This window comes from Medicago truncatula, chromosome 8 (genome assembly GCF_003473485.1).
Source record: "Medicago truncatula cultivar Jemalong A17 chromosome 8, MtrunA17r5.0-ANR, whole genome shotgun sequence".
NCBI lineage: Eukaryota > Viridiplantae > Streptophyta > Magnoliopsida > Fabales > Fabaceae > Medicago > Medicago truncatula.
In genome coordinates, this window is record NC_053049.1 from 32,799,285 (window position 1) to 32,820,318 (window position 21,034).

Below are 21,034 nucleotides of genomic sequence, written 5' to 3' on the forward strand. Positions count from 1 at the left end.
ATACTTAAATTAATGATATAATTTTTATTATGAATTAAGAATACCATTTATGTCATTTTACATTTATCAGCTAGTTGAACCGCTATTTTTACCAAACACTTTAGTTAGCTTATCAGCTAAAAGCTATCAGCTAGCTTATCAGCTAAAAGCTATCAGCTAACTTATCAGCTATCCGTTATTTTTACCAAACAGAGTCATAGTCTAAATTTCTTTGATGATAATATGAGTTGACTAAAAAATTATAGTATCCGAACATCTACTAAACTATATAGGACAATCCATGTCCATTTTTTTTTACTTTTTTGCCCTTATAGGGGTATTTTCGTCAATTGGTAATTGGAAGTCTTTCCCTTATATATATGGAGAAGATAGAAAAGGGAACACAGAGCATGTGGGTTGTTTGTTTATGTTCTTCTTCTTCTCTGATTGCTATCAATTACCCCAGCTGATCAATTGCTATCAATTATTATCCTCAGGTAATTTTTCTTCTGAAAACAAACAACTGATCAATTGAGTTTGTCTCTGTTTCTTTGTTTTCTTCTCCTATTGGGTTGTTGTATTGAATTTTAGAGGGTTGAATTTTCTTGATTTCATTTTTGATCAACTGAGGTTGCATGTTTTCAGGAAGTTTTTCTTATTATTTGAAGGTTTTGATTTTGGTGTTTTGGTTTGTGTTTGGTTGATTCTGGTTGGAGATTTTTAGGTTTAGTTGTTGTTGGATGTTTTTGTTTTGGGCTGTTGTTTTGTCTTTGTTGTTTGAGGTTATGAGATGTTTATTGTTTTGTTTTGTTGTTTGCATGTTTTATGTCTGTTTTTGAGTTTTTGTTTGATACCTTTTTTCATGCATGCATGTGGATTGTGGGAAGTTGGTGTGTTGCTATATTTTTTTGTCTGTTTGATTTTACCTGGTCTTTGTGTCTCTGAATAATTTCTGCACATGCTACAAAAAGTTCTTTGATTATGGAATGGTTATGATACAAAAAATTCTCCCAATGATACACAAAATTTGGTTGCTTTCTCATTTGATGTCTCAACAATTGATGATGTAGATGGGTGCTATTTCATGACAGGAACCACAACTCCAAAAGTTATTAATGTAAGAGAAATTAAGCAATTGTTGTAAGAGAAATTATCAACTTTGTTGGGTGCTATTCAACTTTTGATGATTAATGTTAGAGAAATTATCATTGAATATTCAATTGTTTATCTTTATCCATGGGCACTCTGATTTTGTTGTTAATGTAATTGAAGCCTTGTAAGAGACATCACAATCATCATTACAGAAAACTCTCACAATTGAATATTTTCAGCCTTTTGATTGCAATCACTTGGTTATATATAACTTGGCTGAGAGTAATTTCTCTCAAGCAATTCAAATCATTTCATTCAACAATTATGAAAAGTGATTAATTTGATGACATTTATGAGGTGATAGATGAATCAGAAAACATGCTATGGGAGAATATTTTGCTGATGGTCATACAATTTCATCCACTAAGAAAGCATTTTTCATTTGATTTTGTTCTTTTTCCATTGAAGGATCAAGTTTTTTCACTATAATGGGTCATTGTACTTCAAGCAGATGTTTGACAAGTTATAACAGGTCAGTAGTATCTCAAACTCTTGCTGATTATTGTTTTTGTATATCATTTTCTATGAAGCTTTTGAAATTTTAATTAAAGAAACATTTGACAAATTGGGACAGCTAGGTGCATATGTTTACAAATATGCCACCTAGAGATCATGAATGTATAGTAATAGTATATAGATTGTAGCATCTATACTGTATTGAGATAGTATGAGTTGGGGTGAACATGGTTATATGTTAAACAGAATGCTAATTTTCCTTTAGAATGAGTCTATGATAGTGAAAGGTTAGTACTAATACTATGTCTAAAATTGTCATTTCAAAATTATTAAGAATGGATTGTTGTTTATGCTTGATTGCTCCTTTTGTTCCTTATAGATCACAATTGTATTAGTTTGGTCTCTAAATTCTAATTGTGAGAGTTGAGTCCCTGTTTTGATCTCCTGGTAGTGTTATTTTTTCGAATCGGTTGAAATGCGCTTCCAAATTCCTCTTTGATTCATGATTCTAATCAAAATTGTGATACTTTAATTTTCATGCTCCCTCTAATTGTTCCTTCAAAAAAAAAAAAATGCTCCCTCTAATTGTGAATGCGTGTATGGACTTTTTAGACCAAGTAAGCAAGCACCATAGACCTATGTTTATAAACTCATTCATGTTGTCTAAGTGATCAGATATGATTTGAATATATATATATATATATATATATATATATATGTTAATATTATATTTATATTTATATAATGATAGTGAAAAACTTTTTATGCTGCTTGGTGCAGGCTAGAGAAGTTCTAACAGAGGTGCATTTCCTTCCCTTTAATCCAGTGGACAAGCGTAGCTCCTTAACATACATAGACACTGACGGTAATTGGCACCGAGTAAGCAAGGGAGCACCGGAGGAGGTAAACAAATAGACCTTTCACCAGTCATATTTGGCATCTATTGTTTCACATGACAATAATTTTTTGAATTTCCTTTTAGATTATTGAATTGTGCAGCATTAGAGAAGATGTGAGAAGGAGAGCTATTTCCATTATTGACAAATTTGCTGAACGCAGTCTCTCTTCCCTTGCTGTTGGTAAACAAGTAAGCTTTTCTTACTTCTTATTAATGATGACTTATGATTGAATGAATCAAAATAAATTTTTATGAGGAATTATGCATATTTTTTTGGTATAAGTGATATAAAATAGTGATCTAAATATCTTCTTAGTTTCCCTCTAGAATTTGCTGGTATAAGTTAGAGAGCAGATTTTTGAGTTGTGACCATCATGTTCATTTACGAATCATATTTTTATCCAATAATTAGGAAAGGATAATTTATTTTATAATAAATAACTATCTATCTTATTCAATGGTTTATGCATTCAAAAAATTTATTAACGATTAAAACAAAATATATTTATAGGACCATCTCATGGCTCAGGATTGACTTGGCATATGAGAATTAAGATTTCTCTTGACACAACAAGGTGAACTTCCTTAAGAGAATCTCTCTTCAACATCTCAAACCTCTCTCCCACTTTTGTGCTTTCATGCAATGTAGTTAAGGCTATTTCAATTACAACTTTAACCAAGTTTACAAAGTTCAAAATTACATGTGACATACCAAAAACTATGTTCCTGTTGTTTGTTGCCATGCTTTAAAATTGTTTATTTTTTTTATTGCGGACAATGGTTTTTTTGGGATGTATGCTATTGTGATTTCACTCTTGATTTCAAAGATAAGAAGTGAACTTGATTTCATTCAAATGTTAAATTGTTGTAACAGTTTCTTTTGACAGATTGGTGTGTCTTTTTTATTAATGCTTCATTAGCTATCACTTGTGACAGATTTGTAACTTTTGCTTGCTCTCTTTGCAACTTGCTTTACAATATAGTGTGGATAGCACTTATAGTCTTCATCTGAGTTACCAATATCCAAAGATATTTTTACTTGCTATGTGTATTGCAAGTTCTGATATGAGGCTATTGAATTAATGGTAAAGCAACGTGATAGTTTGTTTTGGTTCCTATGGATTATTACTAAATTTCTTCTAATTGTAGCATAAATAATGCAAATTACTTTGTTTTTTCTTGCAGTCTCGGACTGTTGTGGCAGAGAATTTACCTGACGATCATTCCCATCAAAATCTTCAGAAAATATTTGCCATAGTCGAGAGGTGGATTTACTCTCTACACCTTCTGTTTAATTATCTGAATTTCACATTCTTGCAGTTTCTTACATTTTGAAAATGTTTTATGTATTGATGGATGATCTTTGAACAGCGTCAAAACAATCAGAATATGCCATCCCCAAGAACCAAATTCTTCTCGGCCGAAAGGTGATTTCCTCATCAGTAACAAGGTACAAAAAATATGGCATATACCATATTACTATGTTGTCTTGGCAGTCAAGGGTGATGCATCTCTTGAGTGATAAATGACAGCACCCGTAGCACCTAGAGAATGTGTCCTGGTAGGTTTGCATAAAGACCTTGAACCCTGATATCTTCTCACTCCAACTTGCAATGAATAATTCCATTACCATTCGTATTAATTCATTTTTCTTTTTATTTTGTGAATTGGATCCATGTCTTCTAATCTTTGTTCTCTCCAATGGAAAACAAACTATAGGAATGTGTGGATGCAGCAGATGGAAAACCAACAGATGAAAATGTGGATTTTACCTGTCTATTGAAAATGCTGATGCTGATCTTAGAACTTTGCCTTTCAGCAATCTGAAACAAATTTCAGGAACAAAGAGTAGAAATCAAAATATAGGTAAAATATTCATGGATGTATGCAATCTGTACAGTGTGCTTCTAACTAATTTGTGCTTCTAACTAATTGGTTGGAATTTCATATTGATTTTTAGAGATGCTGTGCATAAAATGCGTAAGGTCCGGGGTTCAAACCTGGCCACCACCAAAATCAAGATCTTGAATTCATGCATCATGAAAGAAAACTAAATAATATGGGTTTAGATCCGGTCCAAGGACACTGGCACTAGAGCAAGGGCTTTAGGCACCCCAAAATTTGTAGGCCTCTGAATATTTTTCGTTTTAAATATATTTTCATAAGTCGAATTTTTTAAACATTTTTGCGTCGAACTCAATTAGTAGTTAAATGGAGAGATAGACTCTCACAAACTGATGAATCAATATTTTTTTAATGATGATGAATGAATATTTGATTACTAAATATGGGCAATGAATATTTCCTTAAATAAAGTTACACATTTACTGTTCTTAATTTTTATATTTCTTTGTCAACAGACTTAAAAGGCTCGAATTTCAAATTCGCTTTAAGCCATCAAATTTCCCTTCATTTACACGAGATTCATAGAGAGTTAGACGATGAGATTTCGCAATTTTTTACTTGCAAAATTGCACTGAGTTGGGGAAAAGTGCATTTTTCAGGTTATTGATCAGTTGGCTGCTCAATCCTAGATATTATCAGGCAAATCCTCCAAGAAGGTGAGTTGCAGCAATCTCTAAACCTTTTCTAAATTGACTAATGACGCAAAGTCACCTAAGAGATTAGGTGTGTCTCCGTGTCCAACACTTCACACGCGTTGGTGTTCGACACCAACACTACACCGACACCGACACATATATTTGTTAGCATTATCAACAACTCCTCTAACTTTTCTTATGTCAATGCTATATTCTGAACTAATAGACATCATTTGCTTATCAGTCAAATTGGCCACAATTTCTGCATCAAATTCTGAAAATGCATCTCTGCACATAAATTTAAAGTTAGTTACTTCCCTAGAGCAAAAAAAATAATTTATGTGCATATGCAATTAGGTATATGAATGAATTTTCTCATAATCAAACCTGAAATCTAGGTGTTACTTTCTTAGTAGTGTTATCAAATATCAGCCGCAACGACACTATGGCGGGTTGTGGTGGCAGATTTTAAATTTTCTGTTATGGTAAATGGCGGCCGATATCCTGCCATTTCCGCTATAATTATGTCATACAGAACTGTAATTGCGCCATATAATGAGGTATGAATTAAAGTCTTTATGCTTGAAAAATATTGGTTATTGCATATTTGACATGAGTGCTATTCGGAAATAACTTTCCAACAAACATAAAAAAATGAAAACTTAAGCAACTTGGTTTTATGTTTCTTTTGAAACCGTTTTGTGATTTGTGATATTTCAGCACTAAAGACCCTTTCTCATTAGTAGCAATGTTGGGCATATTGAGTTCTTGATCTTGGATAAATAGGTAATTACTCAAGCCTTAAATGATTCTGATTAGTCGATGTTCAATTTTAGTCTTCATACTTAATCTAATATGCAAAGACGTATGAATAGGGAGATGAGATACAAGTGTCCATGAACTGGCATTTGCAAGACCGGCTGGTTGGTTCCAATTTGTTAGGGACAATCACCTACAAGAGGGCGACAAGCTGTTATTCGATTTAGGTGTTACTCCTACAGTGTTGTTTGTGGAGTTGGTCCTTAGAAATGATCTTGCTTGAAGAAAAGTTCTAAACTTTTGGAAATTGTACGCTGGCATGTATATTTTGTATAATATTTCGATGACAATGTTTTGAATGTGGTTTGGATTTAGTAATCCAACCCTTTTTTGGTAACCAACCTTAAATTGGTTGTACACTACATGACAACATCTATATTTCTGTTGTAGTACATTATGTACGCAATGACAATAATTGTTATGCTATCTTTTATGCCATGTCTTAGACCATGCATCACAAATATTCGGATTATGTGACCTTCATTCACAAATATCTGTAATTTGAACATCTCTCCTTTAGAGCTAATTTTTTTGAAAAATACGTAATTCAACTCGTGCGAAGCACATGTTTGTAACTAGTTTTGGTCTGAAAAAGAATTTATTCACTATTATTCGTGTTATTATAAAACTTTTATTATTCATTGACTCAATGCAACAAGTAATTTTTTTTTCCTTTTAAGAATACTGTTATATCTCTTCTTAAAAAAGAACACTTTTATTATTAAAAGATCTTATTTAAAATATAATTTTGAAGTCTTAAAATATGTTCAGCCGGCACCACTAGTCTTGTGTGTGTATACATAGATAAAAGTTAATATTAGGTAATATGCACCATTTGTTTTAAATGAAATAAAAAACTGCAGACGTGCTAGTTTGGACCAATACAGTAATACATACATAATTAGGTAGGAATAAACTAATTGAGGTGGGTCATTTATAATATGCAAATTGATTTGCAATGTTATTCAAGCATATAAACTGAGGAGGGTCAATGCATAATAATTAGAACAAACACAATTTCCTTGACTCAAGCACGAGTTGTTTGCATCAAATGCATATGAAAGGTCCAAAATAATTAAAATGAATGTCAACGGTAAATAACAACCTTGCTAGGACAGGTTGAAGTATTAAATTTCGAAAGGTACAAAATGCTGTAATTGTCAAGTTTTATTTTCTAACAAAAGCTGAAGAAAACTTAACCAGCAATTCAGGATTTTAAATAAACTATTCTGATTACAAGTCTACATGCAGGCATAGGGAAACACCTAAAACAGTTGTGTGCATGTTAAATAAGTCTCAAAGCATATAAAGTCCACTTTTGCTCAAAAACAGGCGTTAAAAATGCACTTTCATAAGAGATTCCAACCCAAACGCACTTTGCTTCAGTGTTTGTGTACCTACCTCTCCAAAACTTCACATAGTCTTCACCATTTCCCCTTAACATTCAATTTCAACTTCAACACACAACTCAAATCACAAGAAAAATCAAAACAAGAAACCTCTATATGCACACATCTTTAGAACACCAAGAAGAAATGGCCTTAAACAATAAATCCAAGAAACCAAACTCCCCTTCAAATTTTTATTTCTTCACAACCCTTTTATTCATTGTTCTCTTCACAATACCAGCTCTTTTTCTTCTCCACACCCCCACCACATCTTCTATTTGCACCACCTTTACATCTCACCAATCCAAAACTTGGTCAGGTGATCTTACTTTAGCTGAATTTGCATGGAACAAGCTCTCATTTTTTCAACAAAAAAAACCACTTTCACCACTCAAAATTGCTGTTTTCTCTAGAAAATGGCCTATTGGTACCACCCCAGGTGGCATGGAACGCCATGCTTACACCCTTCACACTGCTTTAGCTCAAAGAGGCCATAAAGTTCATATTTTTACATCACCCCAAGACGAAAAAACTTCGATCAAAACTCAACAAGGTTACCCTTTTATCCATTTTCATGAAGGTGAATCTGACAAGTGGAGATACAATAAAGCATTGGAACAATATCAGGAAGAGAACAAGAAAGAACCATTTGATGTTATTCATTCAGAAAGTGTTGCACTTCCTCATTATGTAGCTAGGAATCTTTCAAATCTTGTAGTGTCTTGGCATGGAATAGCACTTGAGAGTTTGCAATCAAGTATTTTTCAGGATTTAGCTAGAAGACCTGATGAACCTATTTCACCTCTTTTCAACAATAGCTTGCAGGGAATTGTTCCTAAGGTTCTGAATGAGATAAGATTCTTTAAGAGTTATGCTCATCATGTTGCTATTAGTGATAGCTGTGGTGAGATGCTAAGAGATTTCTATCAAATTCCTACAAGAAGAGTGCATGTGATTGTTAATGGGGTTGATGAGGATGAGTTTGGAGAAGATGCTGAATTGGGAAGGAAATTTAGAACCAAAATTGGGATTCCAAGCAATGCAAGTTTAGTACTTGGTGTAGCAGGGAGATTAGTTAAAGACAAAGGTCATCCTTTGCTTCATGAAGCGTATTCAAAGCTAATAACAAAACACCCTAATGTTTATTTGATTATTGCTGGTTCTGGACCATGGGGGAACAGGTACAAGGATTTAGGAAACCAAGTTCTTGTTCTAGGATCAATGAGTCCTTCCATGTTGAAAGCATTTTATAATGCTATTGACATTTTCGTCAATCCAACACTTAGGCCACAAGGGCTTGATCTTACTTTGATGGAGGCTATGATGAGTGGGAAGCCTCTTTTGGCATCAAGGTTTCCAAGCATTAAAGGTACTCTTTTGGTTGATGATGAGTATGGTTACATGTTCTCTCCTAATGTAGAGTCCCTATTGGAGGCACTTCAAGCAGTGGTAAAAGATGGACCACAGAGGCTAGCAAGGAGAGGAAAAGCTTGCCGCGAGTATGCTGCCTCAATGTTCACAGCAAAAAAGATGGCATTAGCATATGAGAGGTTATTTCTATGTATAAAAGATTCTACATTTTGTATCTACCCTTGAGGCTTAGACTAGAAATACACTTTTATTTCTTTCATTATTTTCATTTTTTTCAGTACATAATAAAGATGATGAAATCTGAAGGCCATTTTAGTGGTTCATCTCTGTAAGGATTCTAAGAATGCCATTATGAATCTATATATGCCTCAACCTTTGCAAGTGATAAGTAAAAAGAATAAATAAATTATCTCAACAGAACATGGAACACATGAGCAAAAAAAGAAGTAAAAATAGCATCTTTCAAATTCATAAAGTCAAATGAAACTTGTATGCTCTGTTTTCACCATTTTTTGGGGGTAGGGGGAAGGTTCCTAAATTACAGAATTGAGCTAATGAAGTTTGATTTTTCTTTTGCAATTCGTGGGAATCCTAGTACCTCATGAATAACCAAAATCAATTGAAGTGAAATCTTTTGGATAAATCAATTCAATATATAATCAACAATTAATTTTAAATGTAATCAACAATTAATTTTTAATATTTTAATATAGGAGTCTTACTTAATATGAAGGAACATCTGTTCAAATTTTGGATTTTAGAATTGAGAGAGATATTTAGAGAGAGCAAGAATTCTCCCTATTTCTTAGATTTGTGGACTGAATTCAATTCAGCGGTATCTTTTATTCACATTTTTTTTCACCAAGAGAGTTTGATAAAACTCTTAGACTTCCGAATTTGGAGTATCGTACTTTCACGCAAAGGCAATCGATATTTCATGATCAAGAATGTAGTATTTTTTGTAGTAGGGATCCTTATCTATCGTATTAACAACCGAAAGATGATCGAAAGAAAAAATGTCTATTTGACAGGGCTAGATAACAGAAGAAAAAGAAAATATAAGGTAAATGGGTAATTGTTCCCCATATTCTTTGGAGATCTTTAAAATTTCATGTTTAGCCTTGTTGAAAAATATCTTTCTGAAATATACACAAAATCATAAGATGGCAGCATCATTGGATCCAGCATGCCTCAAACAAGGCTAAAGCATAAAACTCTGTTCCAAGCACAGAAGTAATTTGCTTAATCGAACCAAATCATGGCTGCAAAACTTCCGGAAGGACCACGCGTCATTCTGTATTATTGCTGCATATTTTCTCAACGTCTAAAACTACTTTTCTTTATCTTCTTTTTTTCATTTATTTTGTGCACTGTAAAAAAGTAATGCAAAATCCTTATCCTCGTCGCCTCTCGATATCTAACTCTTCCTATATACGATATAACACTACAATACATGCATTCTTTAAAAATCACTCTAGCTTTTTACTCTGCCTCTCGACGCCTGTACAGGTGATCATCATGTCTCATCAACAACAAAAGTTAAGGCACAATAACTTGCGTTGAAATACGGTGGTTCTCAAAATGTTCATACGCATATTTGGTTCTTAGGAATAACAGCGTACTAGAACCTAGTCCCACGACAGATGTGCATCCCCACCAGATAAATGTCCAGAAGTAGCATTGCCTTCCCATGCAAACTACTGAGTCCGACGTTGTCAAGTTTCCCGGTGTTGAGTGTGCATGGGCATCATACACTAGTGCAGCAAGAAAACCATAGAGAAGTGAACCAATTGGGATATTTGTTATGAGAATGTTGTGATTGACACCTACACTATTGGGTCCAAACAGTTCAGATGTAACTGAAACAGCAGCAGCAAATATGAAACCAGAACTCAACCCAATTAGTGCAGTTCCAGTATGCAGTGCCAGAGAACTGTCTGATGCGGCAAGCAAGAAGAACGCAATTGGTGTTGGTATAAGTGCAATGGAGAGCCAACCAGTTCTTGCAAAGTAGAACTTACTGCAATGCCAAAGATAGTTTAATCATAAGTGCTACAATTTTAATTACATAAATCATTTCTAATTCAAGACAAAGGCAAGAGGAAATAAAATGTACGTCTCTTTAAGTCGTTTAATTATACTGTTATCCTTTAAGTCTCATTACGTACACCGTTATCCTTTTTCACACATTCTGTCACAAAAATACTTATGTTAATGTTATGTTACTGGCATGACATGTACAAGTTTGGCCACTTATCCTACGTGCACCCCTCTGTTATCTCCTGTGTGTTACTCTTGCCCATTTTAGAATTACGTTGAACTATTTGGGGTAAATATTGCTCAAGAGAGAAGAAGGGAAGAAGTGCTTGTATTACTCTTCCCATGGGATTTTTACCCGTGGGGCAATGAATACCTCTTAGGCTATGCAATCTATTCCTCTTCTCTCTCGCACAATATTTGCCTCAAACCATTTAATATAGTTCTAAAATGGACAAGAGATACTTGAACCAGATGGGAGAGAGGTGCACGTAGGATAAGTGGCCAACTCTGTTCCTGTTTGTCACGTCAGTAACATACCAAACGCGTGTGTTTTTATAACAGAATGTATGAAAAAGGATAGTGGTGCATATGGAATGGAACTTAAAGGACCTATGTGGGACAAAAAACTCAAACGACTCATCTAGTACAAAGAAACAATTTAAAGGACTTCAGGATACTTACCTACGAACATAATCTGGTCCAGCTGAAAGCAAGCGGCCGAAAAACGAAAAGGATGCATAGAGAGTAACAAGGGAAGAAGTACTTGATTTCAGACCGAGAGATTGAGCAATCTGTCCCAGATTATTGCTATAGACAAGACCAATCGTACCTCCACAGAAGTATGTGATGTAGTATAGCCAAAAGTCTAATCTGCGGACAATCACCGCAGCCGAGTGCTCTTCTCCTAGCATTGTCAAGTGATCCTGGCCAATCATCCTATCACAACACACATCACTATCACTTTCCTTCTGACTTGAAAACATGGATCCGTTGTCACTTAGCAGGCTGTAACCATCTCCATTGCCAACAATACTACTATTGTGGCGGCTAAGTAGTTCTTTATGCAGCTCAAGATCATCATCATGAATAAGAATAATGCTGGATCCTTCTACCTGGAAGCTGGAATGGATGGTACGCTGAGCCCAAGCCCGAGCATATACGATGCCAGGAATAAACAATGGGAGGATGAGGAGAAGAACAGTTCCACCAAAGTGGAGCCGGGCTGAAGCCATGGAGGAAGCAGATGAGCCAAACAAAAGGAGATAAAGGCCAGTGAAGATGGCTAAGAAGTTCAAGATTAGAAATACTAGCGAGTCCCGGTTAACTGCATCAGGAGGGAGAGGGTCTAAAGGTGGTTGGCGAAGAATTGGAATGGTCGCTGCAATGCAAACAAAAAGAGGAACAAGAGCATTCAAAAGAAGATACAACGAGTCAGGTGATGGATCTATTGAATTTGCAGCAAGGGTGTAAAGGGCCGCACTGACACCATTGAAACTCACAGTGAGCGACAATGCAAGTGTTCGGTTAACTGGAAAATTCCTAATGCAGAGAATAAAACATACTGTGTTGAACCAGCATATGCTGCAGCCACTTAAAAGACTCAGAAGGAACACCTGCCAATAAGAATTCATAGCAAGTAAATCAGTCTTGGTTTGATAATTATCAGCATATTACAATTCATGGATATCTAAAAGTTAACCAGTCTTGGCTTAGCTACCGGTTAGCGGTTACCACTGACCAGATATAATTACAAAATCACTGAATATCTCATTGTTTTAATGTATTCCTCTCAGCTAAAGAACTTTTATCGAATATATACAGCATATATTTTCAGGGAAATCAACAAAGTGTCTATTGTGAATCAAATCTAGTACATTGCATGTCCAGTTCTTTATAGTTTGTAGGTAAAGACTATATGAGATAACTTTCTATATGTGTATGTTTGGTTCAGCGGTTGTGAAATTTTGGTGACACAGTGCAACAATCCAAAAGCGCTGAATTGTAGCTTCACAGATTATGCGGCAAAAAGCGCATTGAAACGCGAGAAATTGAAGGCAAACATATGCCATGTAAAAGCTTCTAGCTTATATAAGATAAATAATAATAGTAAATATTTTATTTTCAAAGAAAAACCAAGTAAAATTCAACACATTGATCTGAAAGCTACAGTTGAGCTTATTAGTTTTCCACTTTTGCAACACATTGATCTGATCTCAAAGGTCTGCAATGAAAATGACAGGATCCACTTTTCAAAATGGGTAGGGTTCAGTATTTTTCAATATCTACAAAATCAGCGGAAAATACACTTAGGAGACACGTAATCACCATTCCATATATTATAATAAAAAGGAAATATATTTAATTTACCACTAATGATTAATTAAGGAATATAGATCCAAGAATAAATAACCAGTATACACTTAGGTTGATAAGTTGATTACTATTATAAAAAGGGAAATGTCAGCACTATGAGTGTCACGAGCACTGATTAAAGAATTATAAAAATAAATATTAGATTGAAAATATTAAATATAATAACTTTATGATTTTTTAAGAGTTAAGCTAACAAGTGCTTTTAGGATCCACCGGCATATGCAGCAAAAATAGCATGTTTGTATTTGATTCAAAAATATTTTCTCAGGTACCGGTTAAGGAAATAAGGAATTATAAAAGAAAATGTTATATTGAAAATATTCCCTTATAAAAATAGCAATGATTTATACTTTTTTTAAAGGTTATGTTAACAAGTGCTCTTAGGATTCACCAACATATGCAATAAAAGTAATATGTTTGCATTGGATTCAACAATATTTTAACTTTTAAAAAGTTAAACTCGTCACTTTTTTACCATTTTTCAATGCAATATTTTTATATTAATCTTTTATACTCTTTAACATTTTTCTTTTTTTAATGGTAGTATTTTTTTAAAGGTAAATGTTAAGTATGTTAATTTTTTTGAATAAATGTTAAGTATGTTAATTGTTATGTTAATATTTTCTCTTTTATAACTCCTTTAATCTTCTAGCTCAACCAAATGAGTTGTTCATTTGATAGTATTTTTGATTATGTTAATATTTTCTCTTTTATAACTCCTTTAATCTTCTAGCTCAATCAAATGAGTTGTTCATCTGAATAGTATTTTATAACTCCTTTAATCTTCTAGCTCAACCAAATGAGTTGTTCATCTGAATAGTATTTTTGACAAGCATCATTATAAGATCTCGGATTCGAATCCAGGTAAAATTGTCAACCATCAAGTATAATAATATCGACATTGTAAATTGAGTTAGATTTTATTGTTAAAATATGGCTGCTTTTTTAAATAAGTAAAGAAAAGAAAACCGCCATTTTGGAACTTGACCACAAGAATATAGTACAAGGAATAAGTGAAAGCCATCAAAACCAAACAACAAACACAACCGCCAAAATATTACGAGAGGTTAGGTAATCCTTAAAAACAATGTAAACTTGACGCCAGCAAGTCCATTTCATTTTCCAAAAAAAATCAGTTTTTATTTTTTCTAAACTTTGCGTATATTTTAAATTGCCAACAGTTTTTTAATCAACCTCTTAAAAAGAAAAAACAATTATTTAATAAATATTTGTGATAGAGAGAAAGGGAAAGCAGACTAGGAAAAATGTATTTTCTACTTTCTAGTAATAGTAATTTTGTTTTTATGGTACATAGTAATTTATTTATGAGAAAATTACCCCTCCCTCCATCGAGAGATGGTGATATTACACTCCCCATTCCTCATAGTTTCAAACACACGCTCCCCTCCTTCGATATTTACAAAATGTTACATTTTCATCATTTTTTAACTTTTTCCGTTAAGTCTTAAACAGTTTCCGTCACTTACCTAAGAATATTATACTCTCTCACGTGCTGTGCCTCAAATTTATCTGACGTGAAGGGATAAATGGCAGATTGGAACCCTAAATTATACAGGTCTATTTGCTTGAATTTCTATTACTAATTTCCATCTTCATCAATAATATTTGAATTGATCTCTTGAGTACACCAACTACCAAACCTTAAATTCTTCACTAAAAGGTATAAAGCCAACCATAACTTACCGTCTACCTAATTCTTTCTTACCCTTCTCCATACTTCTTCAAGCATACGAGAGTGTCGGTGATGTTCTGTTACCGGTTCTGTCATGTTTCCTATCGACAAAATTAGGAAGAAATTAGGCAGCGGTGTTTCTTTTTTCAAGTGTAATTGCATATTTGCAGTCAATCCATGTTCCAAGCAGCAGCAGCAACAGAAGGAAAAGGATCGAAAAGAAATAAAAAAAACATGGTTTGACAATTGTTTTAACGGAAGTTAAGAAAAGTTAACAGAAAGTCTAAAATTGGATCAAATTTTATTACCTTTTATTTAGCAAGGGAGGGGTGTGTGCATTTTCAAACAAGAGGGGAGGGGAGTGTAATATTAGTATTTTTTGAGGAGGGGAGTGTATTTTACTCTTTATTTATTTGTGCACCATTTGTATTAAACTTTTGAATTATTTTCAAATTCCAAGATTAAACACTTCTCCACCGATCACTCTTGCCAAAATTCTTTTTTTAGAGCCAAAACTTTTGTTCTATATTAAAAATAACACTATTTTTCAGAGAAAAAATAAACTTCTTCAAAGTTTTTTTTTTGTGGTGTTCGGGATTCGAATCACAATCTTACATATATTACGAATTAACATTGTCAACTGAGCTAAATTCACGGAACAACTTCACCACCTTCTTTTCGAAAGGAAAAATATTCTTCACCTAAAATCCACTTTAATTCAAACTAATTTTTTGGTAGATCAACACACCCAACAAAAAAAACTACATGGAAAGTGGCCGGTTTTTCATGAAACAAACTCCTCATATAACTAGACCTCATGTAACCATACATGCTAGATGTTTTGAGTTTAAATCTGAGTTTATTTGGACAAATAGTTTGAACCCGAGTTAAATTATTCAACTAACAATTTTGAAATTGTCAGTTGAACTAGATTTTATGAACACGTCATATCTTTTCTATTTAAAATTAGAATAAATTATACTTTCCTCCTTTTAAAGATGCTTGAATTACACTTCCTTCTCCTCTTATGTTAAAATATACACTTCCCTCCCCTCTTATTTAAAACATTTTAAAAAATATTTCACTCCCCTCCCTTGAGAGAAGCTTGAATTACATTCCTCTCCCCTCTTATATTAAAATCTACACTTTACTCCCTCAATAACTTTTTTTTTACTTCTAATAATCTAGCAAAAATAAAAATAGTCTAACACACTTTGAAAAAAATAGTATTAGAGATTCTTTTTTTTTTTGAGAGAAGTATTAGAGGTTCATTTAAATATAATCAAAATTTGAATACCTATTTTTCGCTATTTTTTATTCACAATTTCATTAACTTGTAGTTTTAAACCCTATTATAAAATATAAAACAACCTAAAATAAAATTAAAATATGTGAAAAATAACTAAAGTCAATTAAGTAATGCTTATTTAAATGTGAATTTTATACTCCAAATTATAAATTTAATTATAATTGACATTTAAATTATAAAAAAACGAATTTATGTTTTTAAATCGTGATTCAAAATTAGTATATATTATAAAAATATTTATTTATGTTAAAATAGATTAAAGTGTAGTGTATATTTAATTATTAAGGGAGGGGGTTGAAATTCAAGCATCTCACAAGAGAGATGAGTATCAAATTTACTTTTCAAGGGAGAGGAGTGTATATTTTAACATAAAAGAGGAGAGGAGAGGAGTGTAATTCAAGTATCTTTGAGGGGAGGGAAATGTAATTTACTCTTAAAATTATAGTAAAATAATAATTTGAAAATGTAGTAATCCAGGTTGTTGATGATGATCATCACTAATAATGATTCTAATCCATAATTAAGAGTTAATAAAGCTAAGTATATTGAATAATAATAATTAAGAAAAATTAATCAATAATGCAAAAAAGGAAAGAAAAGAAATTACCAGAAAATAAGGCAAAGAAATGAAATGATTAATGAGAAGCCATTGAACACCATAACCAAGAAACCCCATAAACGCAGCAATGAACATAACAACCGAAACAGGAAGATGCATAAGCGCTAAACCAGAAGACCAACCAAAAATCTTCCCCATATCATTCGCAGTAGCCAAATAATTCAGCTGAACCTGCGAGATTTCAAGAGCAGATTTCAACGACGACGAATATTGCGAAAAATCGAAATTCGTCCCTGTAAATGCTTGAATCCATATTGTAACGACAAGGATCATCCATTTCCGTGATTGTCCCGCCATTAAAAGTGAAACGCGATTATTTAGAAAAGTGATTCTTCGACGTGATTTTGGTGATTCTTCGAGATTGTTGGAATTTAGGTTGAAATTGAATCTGTTATTGTTGTTGTTGTTTCTTGGCCTCATTTCTATGAGTTGTTTCTGTTGTGTATTTATATATATTTTTTGTTAGTGAATATCATTTTTTTTTTTGTTTTATTCAAAAAATTGTTGAAGTGTGATGTGTTTATGTCGTTTCGCTTTTTTCCATCAATTGTGTCATCATGCCTCTGTCATCTTCTTATGAGGCTAAATTACGGACAGGAAACATCGTGGCGTCGTTTTAGAGTTTGTTTTTTTTTTACAAATAAAATATTAAATGAAATTGTCACAAAAAAAATTAAATTTTTTTTTTAAAGAATAAATGAATTACAAAGATCAATTTTCAAGCTAATAACATATTTTCTCTTATCATGTCCATACATTGTAACTCGAAAAGTAAAAATATCGAAATTGTTAAGTCGAACATTATGAACAGAGTTCAAACTTCAGTATCTCCATTTTTTTTTTCTTTGTTGAGGGAATTCAGTATCTACACTTGTGTGTCAGAGTTTATAATGATATTGTTATTCCATTTATTTTTTTTAAAAAAAAAAAAAAATACTTTCTTTTATCCCTATTATAAAAACAAATCATATATCTAATACATCAATAATTCAATAAATTTAAAAAATAATTTTTTTAACAAACAAAAATGAAATATATTAACACCAAAAAGGATAACCAACTTGCACAAGGTGTGCTAGAGGAAAGCACCCAGGTTTACAACAAAAACAAACCGAGTTCGAAAATAAATAAAAAAGCATAATCACTCAATGCTCAAACAAACAAAAGGGGAAAACCACCAACTATAGTAACCTAAAGAAAAATTAACATATTTTGCCTTCGAAGAAGTCTCCACACAAATATAAACACCTTCAAGGAAACATCTTTGTGTCAAATTAAGTCTGAAATTGTAGTAAAGCTGCGAGGCTAATGGCTCGTGAGCATCTAAAACACATCACGTACTATGTATCCCCCACCGAAATCAAAGTTGTAAATGCAACTGGTCTGGAATATGAACTTGCATAGTAATATCATGAAGTAACATCATACACTCCTCTAACATCTCCTCCTCCCAAACCTCACCCTCTTCATCCCAACCTAAAGAGAACATTTCAGCCACCGTACTCAAACTATTAACAGACAGATCAAAAAGTCTCATAAAATGCACACACACAGAGTCGATCTAACCACAGATTCGTCCCATTACCAACTATTTTTCTTATATTCTCAACGAACCAACTACCTCCGGCAACCCCTACACCATCCCGAATTCGCACCACTTCCCTCCACCAAGTGGATCCATACTGACCCCCCTCTTTCAACCAACCATCTTCCTCTCCATAACTGGCTGACGACACACTAAACCACATACCCTTTCTATCCACCAACATCCTCCGACACCATTTACCTAAAAGAGCAATGTCAAACTCCCTCATCCGTAGCACCCCCAAAATCCATGCTCCTTTCACATACAAATAAACTCCCAATCAACCCAAGTAATTTTCATGTGATCCTCACTCTCAACCCCAAAAATTATTCAAAAGAGATTAAATAGAGGGGATAATATTTGATGGAGCTTTGAAGAAGCAAAGAACATAGACATGAAGAGAAGATAGGGCAAACTTAAGGAGAACCAAGCAACCACCAAAAGATAAATTTGTACTTTTCCAGCTTGATAGTCTAGTCTTAGTACGGGACAACACCAACTCCCAAAACACCAACCGCCTCACATCACCACCAATAGATAGGCTCAGGTACATAAAAGGCACCCTCCCCATTTTACAACTCAATATTGATGCCGCCTCATTCAACCAGGACTCATTAATATTAATACCAACCAACATACTTTTATAAAAAAAAATATAATATGGACCAGAGAGAGTATGTATATGGCTTATAAATTCATGTAACCAAAACAAATTTGTTTGATAATATTTTTCTCCCAAGTTTGTAAAAAATAAAATAAAATCATTTGCTTACCGTGTTTTTGATAAGCTGCATCAAATAAAGTTTCGCGTTTATAGCTTACCATTTTTTCTATCAATTTTACATTTATTATGTTAATTGAAAGAAAAAAATATTAATTAAAAATATTATTATGTCATTTATATTTAGGAACTAGTTTTATCAAACAACTTCAAGTTCAATCTTATAATTTATTTGCTACCAACTTATTTATCAGAGTTCAACCGTTATAAGTTAGCTTATCAACTATCTAATATATTTTACCAAACACACTCTAAAGCATTTTTAGAATTTCATTGAGCTTAAAATTTTATATTTCATGCCACCGAAATTTTATATTATTCATACTTAATTAAGTAGACCGATCTAATAAAAAAATAGTGATTTTATTTATTTATTTCTATAATATATTATTTGAAAATTAATGAAAAATGTGGATCCAATGATATAAAAAATTTAAATATAAAATAATAAGTTGTCCCAAAAAAGCTAAATATGACACAAAAAATTAAGATAAAAAGACCTCTAGTTATTTTTATTTTAAAAATATATAGTAACTGAAAACTCATGTTATCTTAGGCCTATATATTGTGAAAACGACGAGTAATTACCTGCTTAAGCATCCTTAAAAAAAAAAACAAAAAACTGCTTAAGCAAGCTAGGTACAGCAACATGTATTAATTGATTCGAAATCGTAGTCATCTTTAAATATAATATATGTTAATTATGAGTTTAAGCATGTTCGTTATGCGTCTTGTCTTGTGTTTTTTTGGCAGTGGTGGATCCAAAAGATTGTGGGTACAGCCTGCAGCACAGGAGCTTGATGAAATTTCCTTTGCATGTTCTCATTCAATTATTTATATGCATTAGTACGATGTACAAAATGCAGCGCAACTACATAGGTTGACACAAAATCAAACGTTCCTACGTACGTTAGTGTTTTATTTTATTTGTAAATGCCAAAGCAAATTTCATTACGCACAGTAGGAGAACTCTGGTAAAAGATGTAACAAAAGTCTTGTGCAACTTTGCATCTACTCCCCCTACACATTCAACCCAATAACCTATATTAGTGTTTAATGATTCAACTTTTGGGAGACACAGCCATGTGTGGGTGGTTGCGATAAGGTGGAGGATATTGATCATTTTTTTTATCTTATGATTTTTTTGGGAGAATTTAGAATTGAATTTTTAGTTGGTTTGGTTTTACTATGGTGCATTGTGCTCACGTGTCATATCATTTAATTCAATTTGGAGTTTTCGAAAGATTCCTAAAAAGTATTCGCTTAGTACTTCATCTCAGTTGATTATCTTCTGAGTTATTTTGCGAGAAAAAAATGATTGTGTTTTCCAACAAACGAAGGAAACATTACAACAACTTGACAACGTTAAACTTCAATCATATCGGTGGCTGAAAGCGAATCACATCAATTTCGCTATTAGTTACTCCCTCTGTAAAAAACAATTTTTTACATACATTGAATAATTAATGTATCTAATTAATCTATAAATGTGACCGGATACATTATTTATTCAATATACCTAAAAAGTTGTTTTTTCTTATAAATGTGACTGAAGATAGTATCATTTATGGTGGCTAAATCCCCCAGCTTGTTTGGGAATCACATTCTAATGGGGATTGTATTTTGTCCGCTTTTCAATTTCTTGCTTATTTCAAACTTTTGATGTAATTTGATATTTGGCTTAATTGCACTTTTGGACCTCGATCTTTTCAAAAGTTGCGGTTATGGACCCATAACTAATTTAAATACAAAACAGCCCCCTATGTTTTGATTCTTTGGCAGTTTTGGACCCCTAGTCCATTGTTGATTCGGTCAACGCTGACGTGGCACCCTAAATGAGGTGCCACGTGTCATTTTTTATTTTTTTTTTGCCTTGGGGATCCAAAACTGACAAAGAATCAAAACATAGGGAGCTGTTTTGTATTTAAATTAGTTAGGGGTCCATAACCGCAACTTTTGGAAAGATAGGGGTCCAAAAGTGCAATTAAGCCTTGATATTTTGTTTCCCTAGGTTCTTTTGGCACGTCTTAT

At 33.0% G+C, this 21,034-nt stretch overlaps 2 protein-coding genes and 1 long non-coding RNA gene across 28 annotated transcripts; 2 read left to right on the top strand and 1 right to left on the bottom strand.

Annotated features, from left to right (window-relative positions):
• Positions 1–359: 359 nt before the first annotated feature.
• LOC11444819 (uncharacterized) lies at positions 360–6,316 on the top strand. 26 transcript variants are annotated; one of them, XR_005643581.1, is made up of 14 exons: positions 360–476; positions 1,050–1,096; positions 1,540–1,603; positions 2,368–2,490; positions 2,570–2,674; positions 2,997–3,060; positions 3,671–3,750; positions 3,857–4,046; positions 4,205–4,351; positions 4,846–5,046; positions 5,270–5,330; positions 5,439–5,585; positions 5,746–5,811; positions 5,901–6,316. It is a non-coding gene; the product is annotated as an uncharacterized lncRNA (long non-coding RNA). The 26 variants fall into 26 exon arrangements; XR_005643572.1 differs by adding an exon at positions 3,422–3,570 and having other exon boundaries at positions 4,846–5,585; XR_005643573.1 differs by adding an exon at positions 3,469–3,570 and having other exon boundaries at positions 4,846–5,585.
• An 836-nt stretch (positions 6,317–7,152) lies between these two features.
• On the top strand, positions 7,153–8,965 carry LOC11444289 (uncharacterized). The gene has a single exon (XM_003628938.3). The coding sequence runs from the start codon at positions 7,350–7,352 to the stop codon at positions 8,826–8,828; it is 1,479 nt and encodes a 492-aa protein (XP_003628986.2). The 5' UTR covers positions 7,153–7,349; the 3' UTR covers positions 8,829–8,965.
• A 697-nt stretch (positions 8,966–9,662) lies between these two features.
• LOC11437992 (protein NUCLEAR FUSION DEFECTIVE 4) lies at positions 9,663–17,165 on the bottom strand. The gene is made up of 3 exons (XM_003628940.4): positions 16,626–17,165; positions 11,325–12,256; positions 9,663–10,623 (listed from the first exon to the last, which is right to left on the bottom strand). Exons 1-3 carry the CDS (start codon positions 17,055–17,057, stop codon positions 10,143–10,145), a joined length of 1,845 nt encoding a protein of 614 aa, XP_003628988.1. The 5' UTR covers positions 17,058–17,165; the 3' UTR covers positions 9,663–10,142.
• Between the last annotated feature and the right edge of the window lie 3,869 nt (positions 17,166–21,034).